Genomic DNA, 21,983 nt, shown 5'->3' with positions numbered 1-21,983 from the left:
GATGAGAGATGGATCACTCATATTAGATCAATGGCCTTGGTCAGTTTCCACATGTACGCTGACGACACCCACCTCTCACCACCAGTTCTCTCGACCCCTCCACGGTCTCTAAGTTGTCAGACTGCTTGTCCGACATCCTGTTCTGGATGAGCAGATATTTTCTCCAATTAAATATTGGGAAGACCGAAGCCATTGTTTTCAGTACCCACCACAAACTCCTTTCGCTAGCCACTGACTCCATCCCTCTCCCTAACATCTGTCTGAGGCTGAACCACACTGTTCGCAACCTTGACCCTGAAATGAGCTTTCAACCACATATCTGTGGCATAACTAAGACCTTCTATTTCCACCTCCATAACATCACCCAGCTCTGCCCTTGCCTCAGCTCTTCCGCTGCTGAAACCCTCATCCATGCCTTTGTTACCTCTAGACTTGACTATTCCAACGCACTCCTGGCTGGCCTCCCACATTCCACCCAACGTAAACGTGAGGCCATCCAAACCTCGGCTGCCTGTGTCCAAACTCGCACCAAGTCCTGTTCACCCATCACCCCTGTGCTCGCTGACCTACATTGGCTCCCGGTTAAGCAGCACCTCGATTTCAAAATCCTCATCCTTGTTTTCAAACCCCTCCATGGCCTCGCCCCTCCCTATCTCTGTAATCTCCTCCAGCCCCACAACCCCCTGAGATATCTGCACTCCTCTAATTCTGGCCTCTTGAGCATCCCTGATTATAATCGCTCAACCATCGGTGGCCGTGCCTTCTGTTGCCTGGGCCCTAAGCTCTGGAATTCCCTCCCTAAACCTCTCCGCCTCGCTACCTCTCTCTCCTCCTTTAAGACGCTCCTTAAAACCTACCTCTTTGACCAAGCTTTTGGTCATCGGCCATAATTTATCCTTATGCGGCTCGGTGTCAAATTTTTTTTGTCTTATAACGCTCCTGTGAAGCGCCTTGGGATGTTTTACAACGTTAAAGGCGCTTTATAAATAGAAGTTGTTGTTGGCTGCACTAATTGATAACCTGCTTCCTTGTTTTGATGAACTGCTCTTGTTTATGTCCCACAGCATTCCATTTGAAACGTACTGAAAAAAGCGATAGGGTGCGATCGTCTTGGTCCAGAGAGAGATGCTAGAGGCAGAATAGATCTCTGTGACGTACAGACCCACCGGGCTAGAAATCGGCAGTGCTGAGCCTTTTTTACAGGCGGAATTCAGGTGCAACGAGGATAAATTTAGCAACGGGATACCTCGCGCCCAAGATACACGTAAGTTTAGGCCACAGATAAATGAGGTTGCACGGGCTCGACGGGCGGAATGGCCTCCTTCTGTGCTGTGACCTGATGCGCTATCAATTACTCATAAAAGACTGAGAGTTAAGAGAGTAACTAAAGGCTTTTATTAACAAAAGAATGAAGGTCTGCCTCGAGTGGTCGACCGGTCCAGAAATACAAAGGGCTGGGGAGCAGTCACCTTTATACTAGGACTTGTGGGAGGAGTCAGCCGAGGCATGTCCAGGCATGTACACAGTGGAATACAAACAGTGGTTTACCACATGACCATTCTATGATATATATATATATTTTCTCTTTTTTTTAATCCACACTTTCATCTGGGCTTTTTTATTCCCTCCCACAAGGCAGCTGTCCTTCATTCTGCCCGGGCCATTCACACTTCATCCAGAGCCATCCTTTATTCCTTGAATATCTCTTAATGTCTCTCAATGTCTCTCAATCTCTCCTGCTTTCTATCCTATCACTGACCTTCCCTTTTGTTCTTTCATCCCCGCCCCCTTTTCCCAGCCCCCACTTGCTTTAAAATCTATCCCTTTTCCTGCTTTTTTTCCAGTACAGGAGCAAGGATGTCTTGCTGCAGTTGTACAGGGCCTTGGTGAGACCACATCTTGAGTATTGTGTGCAGTTTTGGTCGCCTTATCTGAGGAAGGATGTTCTTGCCATGGAAGGAGTTCAGCGAAGATTCACCAGGCTGATACCTGGGATGGCAGGAATGACGTATGAGGAGAGATTGGGTCGATTGGGCTTATACTCGCTGGAGTTTAGAAGAATGAGAGGGGATCTCATTGAAACTTATAAAATTCTAACAGGACTGGACAGACTAGATGCAGGAAGGATGTTCCCGATGGTCGGGGAGTCCAGAACCAGGGGTCACAGTCTAAAGATAAGGGGTAAGCCATTTAGGACAGAGATGAGGAGGAATTTCTTCACCCAGAGAGTGGTGAACCTGTGGAATTCTCTACCACAGAAGGCAGTGGAGGCCAATTCATTAAATATATTCAAGAAAGAGTTAGATATATTTCTTAAGGCTAAAGGGATCAAGGGATATGGGGAGAAGGCAGGGACAGGGTACTGAATTTGGATGATCAGCCATGATCTCATTGAATGGCGGAGCAGGCTCGAGGGGTCGAATGGCCTACTCCTGCTCCTATCTTCTATGTTTCTATGTTTCTATGTTCTGACGAAGGGTCTTCGACCTGAAACATTAACTCTGTTCCTCTCTCCACAGACGCTGCCCTGGCCTGCTGAGTTTTTCCAGCGTTTTCTGTTGTTATTTATATGATTCTATGTGTTGGGTTCATTTTTCAGGCCTCCCCGGTGGCTGTCTGAATAAAACGAAAATCACATCCCTTACACATGAGGAGCCTAACGCGCTGCAATTGTTTGGCGATGAGCAGGAGCAGGAGCCGGGCCTGTTCCACACGGGATTCTTCAGCAGCCTCTGCTGCCCACCAACGAAAAGGGAAATTTATTGTTTTAAAAAAAAAAAATTCAGCAATTACAGCTGTGGAGCCAGGAGGAGCAGAAATGCTCATCCCGGAATCCCCCCCAGTCCTGGCGATCGGCTCCTTTCCCTGGCCTGTGCGGTCGCGCCACAGCCCCTTCTCTCCAGCAACTTATCTCTGGGCCTCTGCTGGTGAGGCAAGGGGCCCGGTATTCAACTTAGTAAAACGTGCCAGCTGCCTGGCGGAGGTGTGACGGGCGCCGGCCTCAGTCCTCAACAACAGCCAGCAACAACTTGCATTTACAACGTGAATTTAAATCATCGCAGCTTTGCGTAAAAATATTGAAAATCTCGTAAAAGAAAGCCTTGCATTTATATAGCGCCTTTCATGACCACCGGACGTCTCAAAGCATTTTACAGCCAATGAAGCACTTTTGAAGTGTAGTCACTGTTGTAATGTAGGAAACGCGGCAGCCAATTTGCGCACAGCAAGCTCCCACAAACAGCAATGTGATAATGACCAGATAATCTGTTTTAGTGATGTTGATTGAGGGATAAATATTGGCCCCAGGACACCGGGGAGAACTCCCCTGCTCTTCTTCGAAATAGTGCCATGGGATCTTTTACGCCCACCTGAGAGAGCAGACGGGGCCTCGGGTTAACGTCTCATCTGAAAGACAGCACCTCCGACAGTGCAGCACTCCCTCAGCACTGCACTGGAGAGTCAGCCTAGCAGATTTTAACTATCATCGAGGAGTTTTTATGTAAAGTGTAGACAGAAATCTACAAAGAGTGTAAAGGACCTACGGTGGGATCTTTGTAAGAGAACGAATTTTGGCAAGAAACTACTTCCAACACTTGGTACTCTTATACCACATATATCGAAAATAAACTATGTGTGCATGTCGACAACTTGTATTTATATAGCACCCTGAACGTAGTAAAATGTCCCAAGGCGCTTCCCAGGAGCGTTAATTTGACACCGAGCCACCAACATTCCTGCTAAGGTCTGGAGGACCCGCACAGGCCACTCACCAGCTTTCCAATGGAAGAAACCGCGCATGCGCGAAAATTTGAATGGGCCGCGCAGCCCGTTAAAGGGACAGCGCATGAAAAAAAAAATTAGAGGGAACATTGCACGCCACATAAGAAGATATTAGGACAAGTGGCAAAAAGCTTGGTCAAAGAAGTAGGTTTTAAGGACGCCTCTTAAATGTAGCCCTTTTGGGGAGCATGCTGCTGGCTTTTGTTATGGAGCCAAAAAAGAGGCGTAACCAAGTTCCACCCCACCACCCTTTCGATTTTCAATACATTCGATCAAATCCATTTGAACGCCCTCCCTCCCTCACTGTCAGGCGAAGGATTGGTCACATAATGCTCCTTCGGCAATCGTGTGCATTCAGCAGGGCGGTGCGACACCTCCGTGAAATGGAGCCTCACCGCGTGGCTGCACGGAGTGGGTTTTGCGCCCAATCATCCTCAGGCTGTGTTTACAGTCGTATCCATGGTCACCATGGCGACAGGTCCCGAGCAAAGATCAGGTGCTTCCAAGTAGGGAAAAGGAATATCACAAGGAGAGTCTCCCCATGGTCCACTTTACTGAGCATGCCAGTAGCCGATTGCAAAACTGTAAAAGTCTGAGCACGGGTCCCCTTTATGCCATGAATTGCACCTGGAGGGGGTGGGGGAAGGAAGACCCGGGAAAGGTTACAGGGAGGAAATGCTTTTAAGAAAATGAGGCTCATTGTTTTCCCCCCTCCCAAAACCAACAAAAATACTTTTTTTAACAAAGGGACATCAGCAACTCAAAGTAGTCAATCTTTCCCAGCAACCGAAAAAGTGCAGTTTAGGGTTAGGGTTAGGTTTAGGGTTAGGGTTAGGGTTAGGGTTAACCCAATTCAATTCGTAGAATCAAAGAATTCTACAGCACAGAATGAGGCCATTCGATCCGTCATGCCTGTGCTGGTTCCTTGACAGAGCAGTCGTGCTTAGTCCCACCCCCACCACCACCCACCCCCCAGCTTTTTGTCCGTAACCCCTGTAAGCTCCTCAGCACAGAAAGAGGCCATTTGGCCCATCGAGTCTGCGTTGGCTCATTCGAAGAGCAAGTACCTGTCCAAATCCCTTTAAAAATTATTTATGGAAACCGCCACCATTTCAGGTCGCACGTTCCAGATCCCGACAACTCTCTGAGTGAAAAAAATTCTCCTCAACTCCCCTCCAGATCTTTTGCCAATAATTCTAAAATGCAGTCTTTATCTTCAGCAGTGCTCCATTTACTTCTACACTCGATAAATCTTCTACGTCATCCTTGCATCAGCTGTCAACTCAAAATAGGAGCAATATCTCCTCGGCAATAGAAAGTCCCATGACATGCCTGATTGAAAGTGTGAAGAATAAGACTTGCCTTTGATGTGCTGGTAATTTGAGCTTAAGGTTTAAAATAGAATGACAGGTGTTTAAGATAGCTATTATACTACAGGTTGGGAAAGGTTAAAAGGGTTCTCAGAATCGAGTAATAGCCATAAAGAAGATATTACGGGCCTCAATATTATGAAGAGTTGGAAGCTGTATTACGCGATGTCTCTGAGAGCAGTGGGTTGTGCATCTGTTATAGATCCACTTGTATTTATGACAATTCTCTCATAGCTTCCAGTACTCGCTAATAGAAGTTGGTAACTTTTGTTAGAAAAGAGCTTGTCGTGCCAGAACCAGAGGTGACAGGAGGAAAAACCTTTTTACGCAACGAGTGGTTAGGATTTGGAATGCACTGCCTGGAAGCAGATTCAATAGTGGCTTTTCAAAGGGAATTGGATAAATACTTGAAGAAGAAAAATATTGCAGGGATATGGGGAAGAGCGGGGGAGTGGGACTAACTGGATTGCTCTTCGAAAGAGCCGGCGCAGACCCGATGGGCCGAATGGACTCCTTCTGTGCTGTACTATGCTGTGATTCTTGGAAGGGAGAAGGGTTGAAGGACTGCGAGCCAGAGACAGTGGTCCAAGATTATAACCAAGCCCAGAATCTCTGGGTTCAGTGGTGATTGGTGAAATATTTGGTTACATCAATGAACGAATGGACTACTGTAATAAATGTAATTGTATGCTAATATTACACAGCATGATCTCACACCAATAGAGAACACTGCATGAGTGCGATTGAAAATAAATAATCTTATTGTGAGTTCAGATCACACCGCAAACTTTAAATGTGAAGCCTGTACTTGTTTGTTGCCTTCTGGAGCCCAACATGGGATTGTCATCACTCCCACACAACCTAATCATCATCAGTGCAATCATCCCACTGCTGCCGACTCATTCTTTTGCAAGTGCTCAAAACTGGGCACCTGATTACTTCCCGCAGCGTCTGCAAGCTTCTACAGTTTCTAGTCTTTTAAAACACACGTCTGGCCTCACCCAGCCAAACATGTTGATGTGCTTCAGCTTCTCTCTTCACCTGTTCAACCTTGGTGGTGACTTTCATTACAAGTTGTGGCCTAGCAACCAGGTTTCTCAATACCTCCCCACAGCAGCACAATTAAGACCAGTCATGCAGCAATATAGGTGGTTAAATCAAAGTCTTACCACTGAAGCGACACCACTCTATGCTTCAATCTGTTTCACTGCCCTGTTAATCATCTAAAATATATTAAAAATCCTACACTTGCTTACACTCCTTGTCTGTAAAACCTTACTTCCTGTTGCCATATTTTTTTGTTACACTTATTCCCATTATAAATACCTATATCTAATTTTAATAATGATAAATGCTTATGTAAATGTGTCACGCTGTAATTACACCTTCCCGCCAGTGGTGGCACTGTAGCAACCTCCGTTTTTGCACCTCCGAGCTCCTTTGCCTGTACTGCAGAGAAACTCACACAATCCAACCAACTCTACTTCTCTGCTTCCCAAAGCTTTTGCTATTTAACTATAAGTAATAATATAAAATCAAAGTATTATCTAAAAATAAAGATAAAATGGATGAGTTTAAAAAGGGGTTTGAATTATGTCTACGCACCAATTATCCCCTGCCCTTTAACTACACTTCATCCTGAACACTACACTTGGGGAGAGGAATTTTAACTGCTAGTGGTTTTCTAGCTAGGAAACGGCTGGTTTCAGTTATAGTGAACCCTATAAACCATCTCCAAGATTCACTGCAGCAACTCGCCAAGGCTTCTTCGACAGCACCTCCCAAACCCACAACCTCTACCACCTAGAAGGACAAGGGCAGCAGGCGCATGGGAACACCACCACCTCCAAGTTCCCCTCCAAGTTACACAACACCCTGACTTGGAAATATATCGTCGTTCCTTCATCGTCGCTGGGTCAAAATCCTGGAACTCCCTCCCTAAAAGCACTGTGGGAGCACATTCACCAAACAGACTGCAACGGTTCACCACCACCTTCTCATGGGCAATTAGGGATGGGCAATAAATGTTGGCATTGCACATGACGCCCACATCCCAGGAACAAATTTATAAAAATTACGGACACCTTAGGGACTATCATCAGCTGTCCTTTTTTTTTTTGCAGGTGTCCTTATTTTGAAAATGGTCATTGTATGTCCTGTAACAACTTTCAGTAGAATGGGGAATTCTTCACCTAGCATCTATAGCGGCAGAGTAAGCGCTCTATCCCCTGGGTCAGAGCAGTGAAAGCAGTCAATCCCAGAGATAGAGGGGTTTCTCTGCCGCTATGGATGTTGGGTAAAGAGCCCAACCATTCCACAAAAGCTTTTTCCTTCACAAAACTCGCTGCTGCCTCACGCCAACCAGCACGTCCCATGTTTTAAGTTGTTAAAGCGACTTGGTGCATTGAAGGCTGTAGGTAGTTTATAATTTGCAGGTGCCTGTGGTTTCAGAGTACCTCTTGTACATCTTACCATGCAAGTTATTTGGGTCTCTCAATAAGTGTCCGGTTTTTTGTTGCAGGTGTCTGTTTTTTGGGAATGTCCGTTTATACAGATTTCTCTGTAGTTTCCTGCCTGCCCACGGCGGTAAGAAGACATGGTGATTTTAACTGCTAAGGCCTCATTAACGTATCTCATCCACACGGAATGGACGGGAAGTGAGCAGAAAGTGGCTGCCGGCCTCCCGGAAAATCAAGCACCTGCCAGCTCTCAGATAAGGTGTGGGTTAAAGGATTCCAGGGAATATCGCTCTGAGGGGTAGGAGAGAGAGTCAAGGGCAGGGGAGGCCTAAACTTTCCTTCTGGGGCCTGGAAGTGCATTCCTGCTCCTCCTGGCCCCACAGCGGAAAGTTAAAAAAAAAAAATCTTATCTGGAGGGCCTCTCCACTTCCCGATCGTCTTCAGAAGAATATAAGAAATAGAAGCAGCAGTAGGTCATATGGCCTCTCGAACCTGCTCCACCATTCAATAAGATCATGACTGATCTTCGACCTCAACTCCACTTTCCCGCCCTATCCCCATATTCCTTGATTCCCTTAGTGTACAAAAAAACTATCAATCTCAGTCTTGAATATACTCAACGACTGAGCATCCTCATCCCTCTATGACCATTCGTTCTAGACTCCCCAGCCAGGGGAAACAGCCTCTCAGTATTTACCCTGTCAAGCCCTCTAAGAATTTTATATGTTTCAATGAGATCACCTCATTCTTCTAAACTCCAGAGAATACAGGCCCATTACACTCAATCTCTCCTCATAGGACAGCCCTCTCATCCTAGCGAAGCTTCGCTGCACCGCCTTCAAGGCAAGTATATCTTTCCTTCGGCAAGGAGACTAAAACTGAGCACAGTACTCCAGGTGTAGTCTCACCAAAGCCCTGTATAACTGCAGCCAGCAAGACTTTCTCCCTCTTATACTCCAACTCCCTTGCAATAAAGGCCAACACACCATTTGCCTTCCTAATTGCTTGCTGTACCTGCATATTAACTTCAATGTGATTCAGGCTAGTCTTCACCTGGTGCGAAAGCTGTCATGACTTTCCCCGCTCAGGCCGAAGTTAAAATCGATGTCGGGGCCCCAGTGATGTAATCGGTCCCCGATTAGCATATGTCAATTAGGACCCCGCTAGCTTTGGACGGGCAGCTTAGCTGCCTGTCCAGACGCCTCCGTTCCGACCGTGAAATGTGGAAACGGTAAGTAACCTGGCTTTCGCTGGGCAGCTGGGATGAAATGTTGTGCCTTGATCTTCATGCCCCATGTTCAATACCACAGTACATTACACATTTTTAATTTATATTCTTCTTCATTCTTTCAGTTTTGCTACTTCAGTTTATTTGGTTCTTAGTAGTTAGAACCTGGAACTCGCTACCACAGGAAGTGGTTGAGGCAAATAGCTTAGATGCTTTCAAAAGGAAACTAGACGTGTACATGAGAGAAAAGGGAATAGAAAGATATGGTGAAAGGCTGAGCTGAGGGAGATGGAATAGGAGGAGACTCGCGTGGAGTATAAACACCAGCACAGATTAGATGGGCCCAATGGTCTGTTTCTCTGCTGTATTTTCTATGTAATACTCTTGTCCATTTTGGTTTGATTTATTTGATTTTGAGTATGGAGCTGTCCTAATTTGAATGTTCTTCATGCATGATGGACTAAAAGACATCTTTCAATTCCCCAAGGGACACACTACCCTACCGGCACAGGCCATGATGCCAACCTTTAATGCTGCACACGTGTAAAATCTAATTAATGTCGTGAGTACGGGTTATGAAGTGACAGAGGCAATCAAATGCTGTAAGGATCACAATGGCCCCTGAGCTCCAAGGCCCATGAAAGTATCATACCAAAAACGGTGGCTCAGTTAGGATGTTGTGATGGAGTACTGGCTGGATAAAGATGGTCAGAATGGCTATCTTTACCCTGAATTTATCTTACAAGATACAAGGCAAAACTTAAAATTGGTTCCATGTTTTGCTTGATTTAACTTTGGCGGGCGGTCACGTTGGTGGGTGGGTGAGGGGGAGACTTTTCAAGACCTTGCTCCAAGAGATTAAAGGGCTTGGATAATGTGCATGGGACTGGACTTTGGATTGGGCCAGCAAAGAGCTAGCACAGACACACGATGGGGTCGAATTGGCACCCCACTGTGCTGTAAGCCTCCAGTATTCTACTTGCGCAAGGATCGGATTTGACCAGGCCCCCTTCTCTTGCCTTGTGTTCCGTCGAGAGTTTGAAACCTTTGACAAGAGTTTAGGAACTTCAACAGCTGGTACTCACCACTTGGCTCAACACCGATATCTCGATTGTTGTGCAGCCAGGTTACCATAGGCGCAGGAGAGCTGCTCACTTCACAGATCACCTCAGCATCTTCTCCCTCTCTGAACTCCTGGGGAGACCTGATTTCTTTAAAGGTCAGCTTTTCTGTGGACAGAACATAGCAAGGATAAAGCATAGTAAGAAGAAGTATTCTGACATCCCCCCCCAACCCCTTCCCTGTTGGAACGTGTTCATGCATTGCCCCTCACTGCAACGCACAGGGCTCAAGTTAACTGGTCTTTAATGAAGCCAGAACACTTTGAGCCGCAAACTTTGAGCATTCAAAATGCGATAACATCGACAACAACAACAACAACTTGCATTTTATTTGGCATCTTTAAACCTGCCCAGGGTAGAGTTTCCGCTCGTTTGCGCTGTTTTTTTTTTTGCCGCAATTTGCCCAGAAACGGAGTAACTGCCGCAAAAGATCGCGGAATTTTAAGCGCAAATTGTGTTCGGCGCAAATCGAGTTCCCGTGATTTTTTGCGCTGGTTTAAAAAACATCGCTCTGGAAGCCGGCCACTGCCCACAAAACTGGCCATACCCCCAGATCCAATTAATCACCATGGCGAGTTTCCGCTAATTACGCTCATTTGCGGGCGTCTGAGGAGGCTTTAAAAGCTAAGCTGGTTCTTTTGTGCACAAGGGCACTGATAGGCACGTTTTAAAAGCCTCTGAGCGTAATTTTTTTTTAAATTTACTAAGAAACTGACTACTGTATCGCAATGTAACTAACAAATGGTTCTGTATATTTTTTAAAGTCTTTTTCAGACATTGAAAATCAGGCTGCTCACAGGTGGTGGATTGACATTGTGATTAAATTGCTTATTTTTTGTGATAAACCCATTTTCAGCCGTATTATTCAAACTGCACCAAGTTACCACTCAAGGAATATTTGTTAAAGCAAATTTTTTTTTAAATTACGTTCCAATACCCGATTGCGCTGATTCATGGCAGATTGTGCGTTCGGCGACATGCAAATGAGTTGGAGCGGAAACTCGAGAAAAAAAAACACTTCTCAAAATGGGCGCAGTTTTACGCGCAATTTGCCCTCGGATCGCCCAGAGCAGAAACTCTACCTGCCCGCCCCCATATTTAACTTATAACAATACCTAACCTATAGAGTTACTTTCCCACACAGCTTACTCTCTCAGAATGCGTAGTATCATTGCTAGGTAATGACCAATAGTTACTCTCCCACAGAACTTACTCTCTCAGAATGCACAATATCACAGATAGATAGTGACATAGTTCTTATTGTCACGTAGAGTAAGTACTATTACGAGAGACAGTGACCCACAGAGTTGCTTTCCTACAGTCCTTACATTCTCAGTGAGTACTGTGATTGACAGACACTTACCAATAGGGTATCCTTCCTGTCTCTATCTATGTTCAGAATGAATGTTTCATGGGTTACAGTATTGTGTGAAATGAATGTTTTCAGGTAACAGGAGGCAACAGGAGCCTCTTTTGACTGACCGTGAAGGGAAATCTATTTTAAACATCCCTGACAACGGAGAACTTTTAACGATGGCTATACCACTTTCAAATGCAAATTGAGAGCAAAGCATATGGAGGAACATTTTTAACAGACATTACTCATAGAGCAGTTGCAGCCAAGGCCAAATCTGGGGGTGTCACGGAACCAGTGGAACCAAACAGCACTGTCTTGAGATAAGACCCTCATTAAGCTGCAACAACTGACATGCATAATGAACCCCACTAAACTTTAAACCAATCATAAACAACAAGGAGAAAAGCCATGCGTGAATGAGCCAATGACTGAAATATACACGTGAACGCCACATGAAGAATTGGAACATGAAAAATATAAGAACTGACACAACACCTAGGGGGAAAATTGAGTCGTGCCACCACGGCCGAAATTGACCGGTAACGCCCCAAGAGGGAAGCGGGGTGCTACTGGAAGCGCCCCGCCTCCCTCTTGGGGCGCTACAGTGAATATTGCGACGCTACAGGCCGCAGCACCACGCTCTGCGGCAAGTCACGCCGCGGTACTGCAGGCCTTTCACCCCTTCTTAAAGGGGAGGGGCCTAGCGTGGCGCCCAGCTGGGCCACCAGTGATCGGAGTGCCGGCAAAAGAGCCCGGCACTCAAGAGAAGTGCCGGGCTCATGGAGCGCAGCCGGCACTCCGCAGGAGGGCTTCAGGGGAGGCCGGGGACAGCAGAGGGGGCAGGTGCTGGCAGGCGACCGGCAACAAAAATGGACACCCGGCACCTCCCCTTTAATTTGCACCCCTCAGCCGCAGGTAAGCCCACCTGACCCCGTCGGACATAGCGTCCGGCGGTAAGTCCGGGGGCGCTAACGAAGATCGTGGTCGGGGCGCGAGCACGGTGCTGCGCACAGTGATGACGTAATCGCTGCTGGCGCAGAGCCACGGGGCGCTAACGGTTACCGCCGCCGCTAACCTCCCGCTGAATTTCACAGGAGGCGTTGGCGGCGCCGCGCCCAGGCGCTAGTTGCTTTGCGCTCTGTTAGCGCCCTCTCAGGGCACTAACGGGAGGCGCAAAGCAACCGAATCTTTAAGCCCTAGTTTTTTACTGCCGTTGGTGAGGTTAAAGGTATTCTGGTCTAATGAAGAGAAGACGTCTAAAGATTTCAACAGACTTCAAGTGATCGTCGGTTTGGCCACCAGACATTTGAAGACCCCAGGACAGGTCTAGTTGGGTTCTTATTTAATCCGTGTGTTAGTGGTTAAATGAGAGGTCTCTGGGAGATAGTGTATCTGTGTGGTTTTATGTTAAAGTGGATTCAGGACTACGAAATCTACTCTAACACCTAATGTGGGAGGTGTGAAAGTTGTAAATAATTCTTACAGCTGATGCACAAGTAAAGGTGAGGAAAGATCCTTTGGTCCCTGAAGCCTGTCTCTCGAATACCTCAACTATCTAAAACTTTATGCTACTTCTTACTTGCTTTCCAATTTTCACCCTATCTCCCTTAAAGGCATTGATTCTTACTGGGGTAAGGGTCTACAAGTACAAGTGTCCCTCTGATACTTTGCTCAAATGGCTTTTCTTCAAGTGTGAGCATTGTAAGATATAATTCGCTGTTCGTTGTGACTTGGCTGAATTTAAGGTACCAGCATGCTTCGGGAGTTCTGCAGACAAACATTTAAACAGATTTAGTTAACTTCTGTAAGCCTTTTGGACATGGTATAAGCGGCCCATTGTCTACAGATTTAGTTAATTTCTGCAACCTCATCAGACAGGACCTCGAGAGTTCTGCAAAACAAACCTTTAAGCTGATTGAACAATGAGGAACTTCTGCAACCCCTTCAGACATGGCACAAGAGGCCTTGAGGCCCACTGACTACAGATAAGGAGAAGAGATACCAATGATTGAACAATAGTCAACCTGGTCTGAGACAGAAGAAACACCAATGATTGAACAATAGCCAACGTGATCTGAGACACATAGATACATAGATACATAGAAGATAGGAGCAGGAGTAGGCCATTCGGCCCTTCGAGCCTGCTCCACCACTCAATGAGATCATGGCTGATCATCCAAATTCAGTACCCGGTCCCTGCCTTCTCCCCATATCCCTTGATCCCTTTAGCCTTAAGAAATATATCCAACTCTTTCTTGAATATACTTAATGAACTGGCCTCCACCTATGCATTGGGTGACACATATGCATTGGGTGGCCTGCCAAGTTTTGGGTATAAAGGACACAGTTAGAGAATGCTTGGGGCTGCTGCAGTGAGTCAAGCGACTTGACCGGTCACACAGAAAGAAGGGCCTACTAGTTAAAGGTTCGTTTGCAGAACTCTCGAAGCATGCTGGTACATTAAATTCAGCCAAGTCACAACGAACAGCCAATTATATCTTACAGCATAGACAGTGAACGTCCTCACCATGCGCCTTTCCAGCAGGGGTCAGTGAATGGTGATCAGGAGTGGAGAGGGTGCTGAGGCTAACTGTCATGTCCCAACTTCTTTTCTGACTAAGGTCAACTAACTTGACGTAGATGTAAAGGCAGCACCTTTACCCAGTAAACCTTTGTGGAGCACAGTGACGATACTTATCTATGGAATTGAACCTATTTACTGCCTCAGAGTGGTACCTCCTACCCATTCCCTTTAACTGTATCTCAGTGATGTCTCCTACCATACAGTTACCTTCTATTTAACCTGGTTCTCGGTGATTGAACATACATATGTCAATAGTAACTTTTAAAAGAGAATTGAAGGGGAAAAAGTTACGGGGCTATGGGGAAAGAGCAGCGGTATGGGATTAATTGTTTAGCTCTTTCAAAGAGCCAGCACAGGCTCAATGGGCCGAATGGCCTCCCTCTGTGCTGTATGGTTTTATGATTCAATGATTCTATACCCATACAGTCTCCTTTCCCTCCAACTGGTGCTCGGTGATAGCAGTTACTTAGAGGGTTAACGTCCCTCTACTTGCCTATTAGTGACACTGCTTACTTAGGAAGCAACTTTAAGTATCTATCGGGGATGCACACCCAAAGCATTATCTTTCCCTTTTAATTCTACAATAAAAATACATGCCTGTGTGCTTATAAGGGGCTGCTTCGCCTGTGCACAGAAACTGCAACAAATGTTAGCTTGTAGCGGCAGATTACAGTGATTAGTATGATGAAAAGCCGCATATAATTAGCAAATTATCATTGAAATCATGAAGTGTGTAGTTATTTCTGGAACTTCCATTATCAGTTGGACAATAAAAGTGATTATTTCAAATACACGCTCCGCCTGCTCCCTGAGCTGGTACAACACTCAGGATTGTCAGTTTAACCCTTCCTCGCGTGTTCCTGGGCTTCACCCATTTGTGCCTGCAGCTATTGCTCATTAGGGTAAAGTATCATGTCAGAAAAATCCCAGCGCACTTCAACACACCTTTTATATTTAATATAAAGTCAAATATCAGCTTGAAAGGCACTTATATTCCAGATTCGTGCAGGATAGGATTTATTGTGTATTTCTAATTGCATCCATCTATCCATCCATCTATCCATCTATCTCTCTATGTCTGTCTGTATGTTTGTCTATCTGTCTGTCTGTCTCCCTCTGTCTGTCTCCCTCTGTCTGTCTCTCACTGTATCTATCTATCTATCTATCTATCTGTCCATCTGCCTCCGTCTTTCTGTCTCTGTCTGTCTCCATCTGTCTGTCTCCAACTGTCTGTCTATCGCTGTATCTATCTATCTATCTATCTATCTGTCTGTCTGTCTGTCTGTCTGTCTATCTATCTCCATCTGTCTGTCTATCGCTGTATCTATATATCTATCTATCTGTCTGTCTGTCCATCCATCTATCTCCATCTGTCTGGCTTGGTTTGTCTATCTCCATCTGTCTGTCTGTCTGCGTCTGTCTGTCTATCGCTCTATCTGTCTATCTATCTATCTATCATTCACCGTTTTCTCCTCTCATCCCCTTATGGTCCATGACATTCTGGACAAGTGGCCATCCTTCATGTAAGAGCTTAAAATAATGGGCTCGATTTTAACTCCGGGACGGGGATGCGGCCCAGCGAGTGGTATGCCTGTCTGGGAGCGGCAGCAGGGAGGTGCGGCTGATTTTTAGTTAGCATGCTGCCTTCCGACCTTCCAACCCAAATCGTCTGGGAAATCGGTGGGAAGCTTCTGCCCAGCTGTTAAAAATCAGGCGGCAGGAGAAGGCCTCAGCCAGGGACCCCGGGGAACTCCGGTCCCCAGCACAAGGTAAATGGATCGGTAGGGCCGGGCAGTGGAAATTGCTAAATCGCTGTATGGGGAGGAGGGAGGGGTGAGGAGGCCCAAGGCTTCCTTGTGGGGCCCACTCCTGCTCCTCCTGGCCCACAAGGAACCAAAGGAAAATGTTAATAACTTACCTTTGGTGTGCCTCTTCTGGGCCCTGGCTGCTGTTGCCGGCAGGTTTGGCCTTGATGAAGAAACCCTTGCTGCTCCACCGCCACAGACCTCAGCTTGGGCCCCAATTACATCATCAGAGCCCAATCTGCATATTTAAAGGTGAACCCGCCATCTTGGTGCAGGGTTAAAATTGCAGTCAGCCAGATCGGGGCAGAAAAGGAGTGGGTAAAGCCCCCCACTCTAACTTAACTGCCCCCTGCCAGGTGGGGGTGGGGGGGGGGAGAAGTTAAAGCCAAGGTAAATGAGCGTTGGTTGGGTATTCCACTGTGAAGGCATCACAGGGGAGCCTAATCTTCTTTGCCTCCGATATTCATTCACGCACAAATCGCAGCAAGGAAGAGGCAGGATTTTTCCTGATTTTTCTGCTTTTTCCCTCCTTCTACAGCCTCGAGCTCTCAGGCAAGTTGTAGCAGTCCAGCTGTTGCACTGGGTAAGAGCAAAGGATTTGGAGCTTTTTTCTTTACAGTCCAAAGATGTGCAGGTTAGGTTGATTGGCTATGATAAATTGACCCTTAGTGTTAGGGGGATTAAATACGTGGGGTTACGGGGATAGGGTGGGATATGTGTTGGTGTAGGGGTTACGGGGATCGGGTGGGATATGTGTCGGTGCAGGCTCGATGGGCCGAAATGGCCTCTATCTGCACTGTGGGGTTTCTGTGATTTCTGTGAGGGATCGATCAGCTCCCTTTTTTTGCGAGCAGCAAATCTTTTTGAGAGAAACGGTAAAAATGAAGTGTTTTCCTCTTTGCTTTTTAGCGAATATGAAATTGGAGACTATCATGCACAAACCTTTAATTATACCGATAAACCTGAGCCATTTCCCAGTAATCCACTGCAACAACAACAACTTTGCTTTATATAACACCTTTTAACACAGTAAAGCGTCCCAAGGCGCTTCAGAGGAATGTTATCCGACAAAAATTGACACCGACCCAAAGAGGGAGACGTTGGCCAGGTAACCTAAAGCTTGGTCGAGGAGGTAGGCTTTAAGGGGCGTCTTAAAGAATACACCGCAGAATAAATGTCATTACCTTGATGTGATTGCATCACCGATTGGGAGCAAATCAGACCAACACTGAAGCTGCACAGTAAAATTGCGGAGTTAAGATCTAATCTCAATCTGACTCTGGAATTAAATGGATTAAAACTCGGATCTCCAGGGAGTCTTAGTCCCCTTTACTACACATAGAATATACCATGCACGGAAACAGGCCATTCGGCTCAACTGGTCTGTGCCGGTGTTTATGCTCCACTCGAGCCTCCTCCCACCCTTCTTCATCTCACCCTATCAGTATAACCTTCTATTCCTTTCTCCCTCATGTACTTATCTAGCTTCCCCTTAAATGCATCTATACTATTCGCCTCAACCACTCCCTGTGGCAGCGAGTTCCACATTCTCACCACTCTCTGGGTAAAGAAGTTTCTCCTGAATTCCCTATTGGATCCATCTTATATTCATGACACTTACTTTTGGATTCCCCCCACTCCCCCGCCCCACAAGTGGAAACATCTTCTCTATGTCTACCCTATCAAATCCCTTCATAATTTTATAGATTCTATCAGGTCACCCCTCAGCTTTCTATTTTCTAGAGCAAAGAGATCCAGTCTGTTCAAACTTTCCTGACAAGTTATAATCTCTCAGTTCTGGTATCAACCTTGTAAATCTTCTTTGCACCTTCTCCAGTGCCTCTATATCCCTTTTGTAATATAGAGACCAGATCTGTGCACAATACTCTAAGTGTGGTCTAATCCATAGTTCTATATAGGTTTACCACATCTTGTTGGGCTTTGGCTCCAGATTTAAGCTGCACTGACCTTACGGGGGTTGGTATTTTAACTTGCTGCCCTGGTGTTAAACTGGCGATGGGGATCGCTCAGCCACGATAGAAACCGTCCCATTTTCATTTCCATTGACTTCAATTTCCATCAGGTAAGTTTATCAGCAACTCCAGTATTAAGCCAGGGCAGCAAATTGAAAATAATTTCAGCTCTTGTGCGAAGCGAAGCCACTTTGCACCAATGCTGCAGTTGTGGCGTTAAAGCCCCTTTAATCTTTCAGTGAGGATGTGACTGTGCAGCCACTGAATGGAGTGCCTGGACTGTTGATAACAGCATGACACATAGGGCTGCATTTTGATACTGGAGGCGTGTAGGAGGCGGGACTACAACTTTCGGGGTTGTAGTCTCGCCTCCATCGAGTTGTGGCCAACCCACACGATTTTCCCTTGATTGACCTTGTTAAGCCCGCCCAGTGGGCTCAGCAGGCCAATTAAGGGCCAGCCGGCAACAGGTGACATCACAGACTGACATTTCATCTGTCAAGAGCTTTTGACAGATGAAATGTCAACGTTTGACAGCTCTTTGAAGCTGTCAAACACTGACAATCTGTACTCCAAGTTAATTCCTTCCTGTCAGGATGATTTAGAGATCTCTCCAGAACAGAAAGCAGAGGCTGCAACTTTTGACAGCTCGCGGCCATTCTGCTTTCTGAGCCGGTGAGATGAGGGACTCCCGAGACCTGAAGGAAGGAAGGCTGTAAAGGTAAGTAAAGGTAATTAAACTTATTTAAACACTTTACACACACCAAACACACTTACCTCTGCACTCATGCACCCATCACTCACCTGAACACCGGACATCTCGAACCCTCCAAGCCCTTCAGCCCGACGGTCCGCCTCGCTAACTTGGCGTGGTTTGGAGCCATCGGAAATCCCACACTTCAGGAATAAAAATAGGGATTAGGCTAAAAACTGCCTGTTAACTACCTGTTAACAGGCAGTTGATTGGCACTAATCCCCATCCCGCCTTGGGGAGGCGGCTCCCAGCACAGGTCGGGTATCTGCCTCCTTTGAAATTGGCATGGAGGCGGGTTGGGAACGGGATGGGTTCGTGACCCCCGATTTTGAGATTTTAATACCCCACACGCCTCCAATCCCGCCTCCATGGCCCAATGAAAATCCTGCCCATAGACACTGTCACAGAACAATGCAGATCGCACTTTAGTCACCCTGTCGTAAATAGACTCCATCAAAAAATTGCTGGGTTGCAGTCAAAATGATCTATCTCAGCACCCCAAATGTAGTGAACATTCTCAAATTCAGGTGCGGGGTTAAGAACTTAAGAAATAAGAGCAGGAGTAGGCCATTCGGCCCCACAAGCCTGCTCTGCCATTCAATAAGATCATGGCTGATCTTCTACCTCAACTCCATCTTCTCGCACTATCCCCAGATCCCTTGGTTCGAGTCCCAGCGTGAGCCAAGCTGACCCTTGGAATGTTGGGTGATGAGTGTTCCTGTTGCAAGACACATTTTCCAAAAGCTTGACTAATTATGTCAGAACACTGGAGCAAGAACAAAACTGCTTACAGTTAAATTACCAATGCCTCACCAGGAATCACTTTGTTGGCTCAATTTCTTCTGCCCCAATTTTAATATCCGTGCAGCTGAAACGAGCACCAGAATTTTCTAATGCATCAGATGGCGTGTGATTGATGGCGTCATTACATTTTATGGCGCCAGGGTTTACTTACTGTAAATTTCCACCAGGACCGTAGCTTCCTGAGACTTTCCATTGACGTCTGTCACCTGGCACTGATAGATCCCAGCATCCTCCTCGTTGGCATTATAGATAGTTAGCCGCGATCGTATCCCCTCCGTCTGTACTACGACCCGTTCATTGGAGATGACCTTTTCTCCATCAGGACTGTACCATTCTACACTGACAGGCTCCCCAATAGCTGGAGGTGGAAATAAAAAGTAAATCAGTGCATTGTACATAAATAAACTGGAAGGCCTAGTGGGTTAGAAACATAGAAACATAGAAAAATAGGAGCAGGAGTAGGCCATTCGGCTCTTCGAGCCTGCTCCGCCATTCAATATGATCATGGCTGATCCTTTATCTCAATACCATATTCCCGCTCTCTCCCCATACCCCTTGATTCTTTTTGTGTCTAGAAATCTATCTGTCTCCTTCTTAAATATATTCAGTGACTTGGCCTCCACAGCCTTCTGTGGTAGAGAATTCCACAGGTTCACCGCCCTCTGAGTGAAGACATTTCTCCTCATCTCAGTCCTAAATATCCTACCCCATATCCTAAGACTGTGCTCCCTCGTTCTAGACCCCCCAGCCAGGGGAAACATCCTCCCTGCATCCAGTCTGTCTCGCCCTGTCAGAATTTTATACGTTTCAATGAGATCCCCTCTCATTCTTCTAAACTCTAGTGAATACAGGCCTAGTCGACCCAATCTCTCCTCAGACGGCAGTCCTGCCATCCCAGGAATCAGGCTGGTGAACCTTCGCTGCACTCCCTCTATGGCAAGTTTATCCTTTCTTAGGTAAGGAGACCAAAACTGCATACAGTACTCCAGGTGTGCTCTCACCAAGGCCCTTCACGCTGTGAACCAAGGTTCAAATCCAGCGTACCACAACAGGATGAAGGTCTCCTCTATTGGTGAACGTTGTAAGGGTCTTAAGTAAAATGGGCTTAGGTGGTCTTAGCCCACTTGCTACTGAGCATGGTAGCCCGGTGGTTATGGTACTGGACTAGCAACCCAAAGGTCATGAGGTCAAATCCCAGTCCAAGTTATAAAACCAAATTCAGTCATTTGTGGTCTGGCACCAGGAAATGACTGTGAAAGTTGCTAAAACCCAATTGTTTCAGTGTGTCCTTCAGGGAAAGAAACATACCCCCCCACCCTACATGTGACTCCCATCTCATAACATGTGATTGACTCTTAACGCCCTCAGGGCAACTAGAAATGGGCAACAAATACCACCCTGTCAGTGTTATCCACATCCCAAGAGCAAATCCTTTAAAAAAAAAAGGAATCGGCAGTGCATAATGGTCCCCATAATCTGAGGCACTTGTCACTTTATACTGCTCTGAGATTGTAGTGAAGGTGTCATTTAAAGATATTTGTTGACTTATTGATCCCAAAATTTCAAATAGAATTACAGAAACATAATTGGGGTAAAGATCCATCTGGTCACTGTGTATTTGTGAAAATTTCCTCTACATTCATTAGAAATATAAAAAAAGACAAAAAAAATCATCACGAATACATTTACAACGTAGTGACAGGAGAAATATTCCCCCCCCCCACCCCGCCCCGCCCCGCATGACGACTGATAGTTTTAAGTCAAAGGTCAACCTGACACCAAATCATTTCTCTGTTTATATTCTTTTCAAATGCATTTGGATAATTTTTTTTTTGGATCAATCTCTCTTTGGAGGTCTGGTCATCAAACTTGCGGTTTCTAAGCTTGACCTCATTAATACATCATGCACAGAAAATGCCACCTCTCTGGAGTTGGCCTTCAGACCTCCAGCAAGAGATGAGTCCTCCCCATTAATAAACATCACAGGTTGCTAAGTATTCCCAAACGCTTGCTCCATTTTTATCAAGAACCCTCTATTTATCACATATTGAAGTTTATACATAAACACTGATTGTAAATCTTTCTGTCAGTTTTCTCTTCGTGTCTATTGACATGCGCTCAGTTATGATTTCATTGAACAGATGCACCATAGCCGCAAAATCCAAAAATATCTGTCTTGTGCCATTTTTTGTGAAATTGATTCTTGGGATTCCGAAGGAGGATCACATGACCGGATAATATCACATGGTTAGCGCGGATCAATGAGCGACATTTTTAGATTTTCTACCCCTCTGCATTCTTGCAGTTTAATATATTTTAAAAGCATGGACGGATTCTGGTTTTCGAAGGGTTTTCATCAGTAGAAAAGCAAATCTAAGTACTCAAGGCTTGATCCCGGCCTGTCTGCTGAGATCCCATCCTGGATTTAGCAAGAGGTTTCATTATTGCTTCGATCAGCCATTCCCATTGATGGCTAAGCGGCTAAGTGGAGTTTCAACCATGGCTCAGTAGGTAGCCTTGCCTCTGAGTCTGAAGGTTGTGGGTTCAAGTCCCACTCCAGAGACTGAAGCACAAAAATCTAGGCTGACACTCCCAGTGCAGTAACTGAGGGAGTGCTGCACTGTCGGAGGTGCCGTCTTTCGGATGAGACGTTAAACCGAGGCCCTGTCTGCCCTCTCAGGTGGACGTAAAAGATCCCACAGCACTATTTCAAGGAAGAACAGGGGGAGTTCTCCCGGGTGTCCTGAA

General features: G+C 46.0%; 1 protein-coding gene across 3 annotated transcripts in view; it reads right to left on the bottom strand.

Annotated features, from left to right (window-relative positions):
• Window positions 1–21,983, bottom strand: part of ncam2a (neural cell adhesion molecule 2a) — a 659,443-nt gene that overhangs the window by 575,038 nt on the left and 62,422 nt on the right. For 2 of the 3 annotated variants that reach the window (XM_086007258.1, XM_086007256.1), the window contains exon 1: window positions 9,923–10,060. In XM_086007258.1, the coding sequence (XP_085863384.1) occupies window positions 9,923–9,971 (49 nt within the window). In that variant the 5' untranslated portion in view covers window positions 9,972–10,060. Of the gene's footprint in view, window positions 1–9,922; window positions 10,067–19,386; window positions 19,594–21,983 lie in introns of those variants that run through there. The other variant, XM_086007257.1, reaches the window with a different exon arrangement.

Source organism: Somniosus microcephalus, chromosome 14, assembly GCF_052327205.1.
Source record: "Somniosus microcephalus isolate GS21.2 chromosome 14, FLI_Smic_1.0, whole genome shotgun sequence".
NCBI classification, from domain to species: domain Eukaryota; kingdom Metazoa; phylum Chordata; class Chondrichthyes; order Squaliformes; family Somniosidae; genus Somniosus; species Somniosus microcephalus.
The sequence above is the reverse complement of the archived record's forward strand: the minus strand, read 5'-3'. Positions and strand labels throughout refer to the sequence as shown.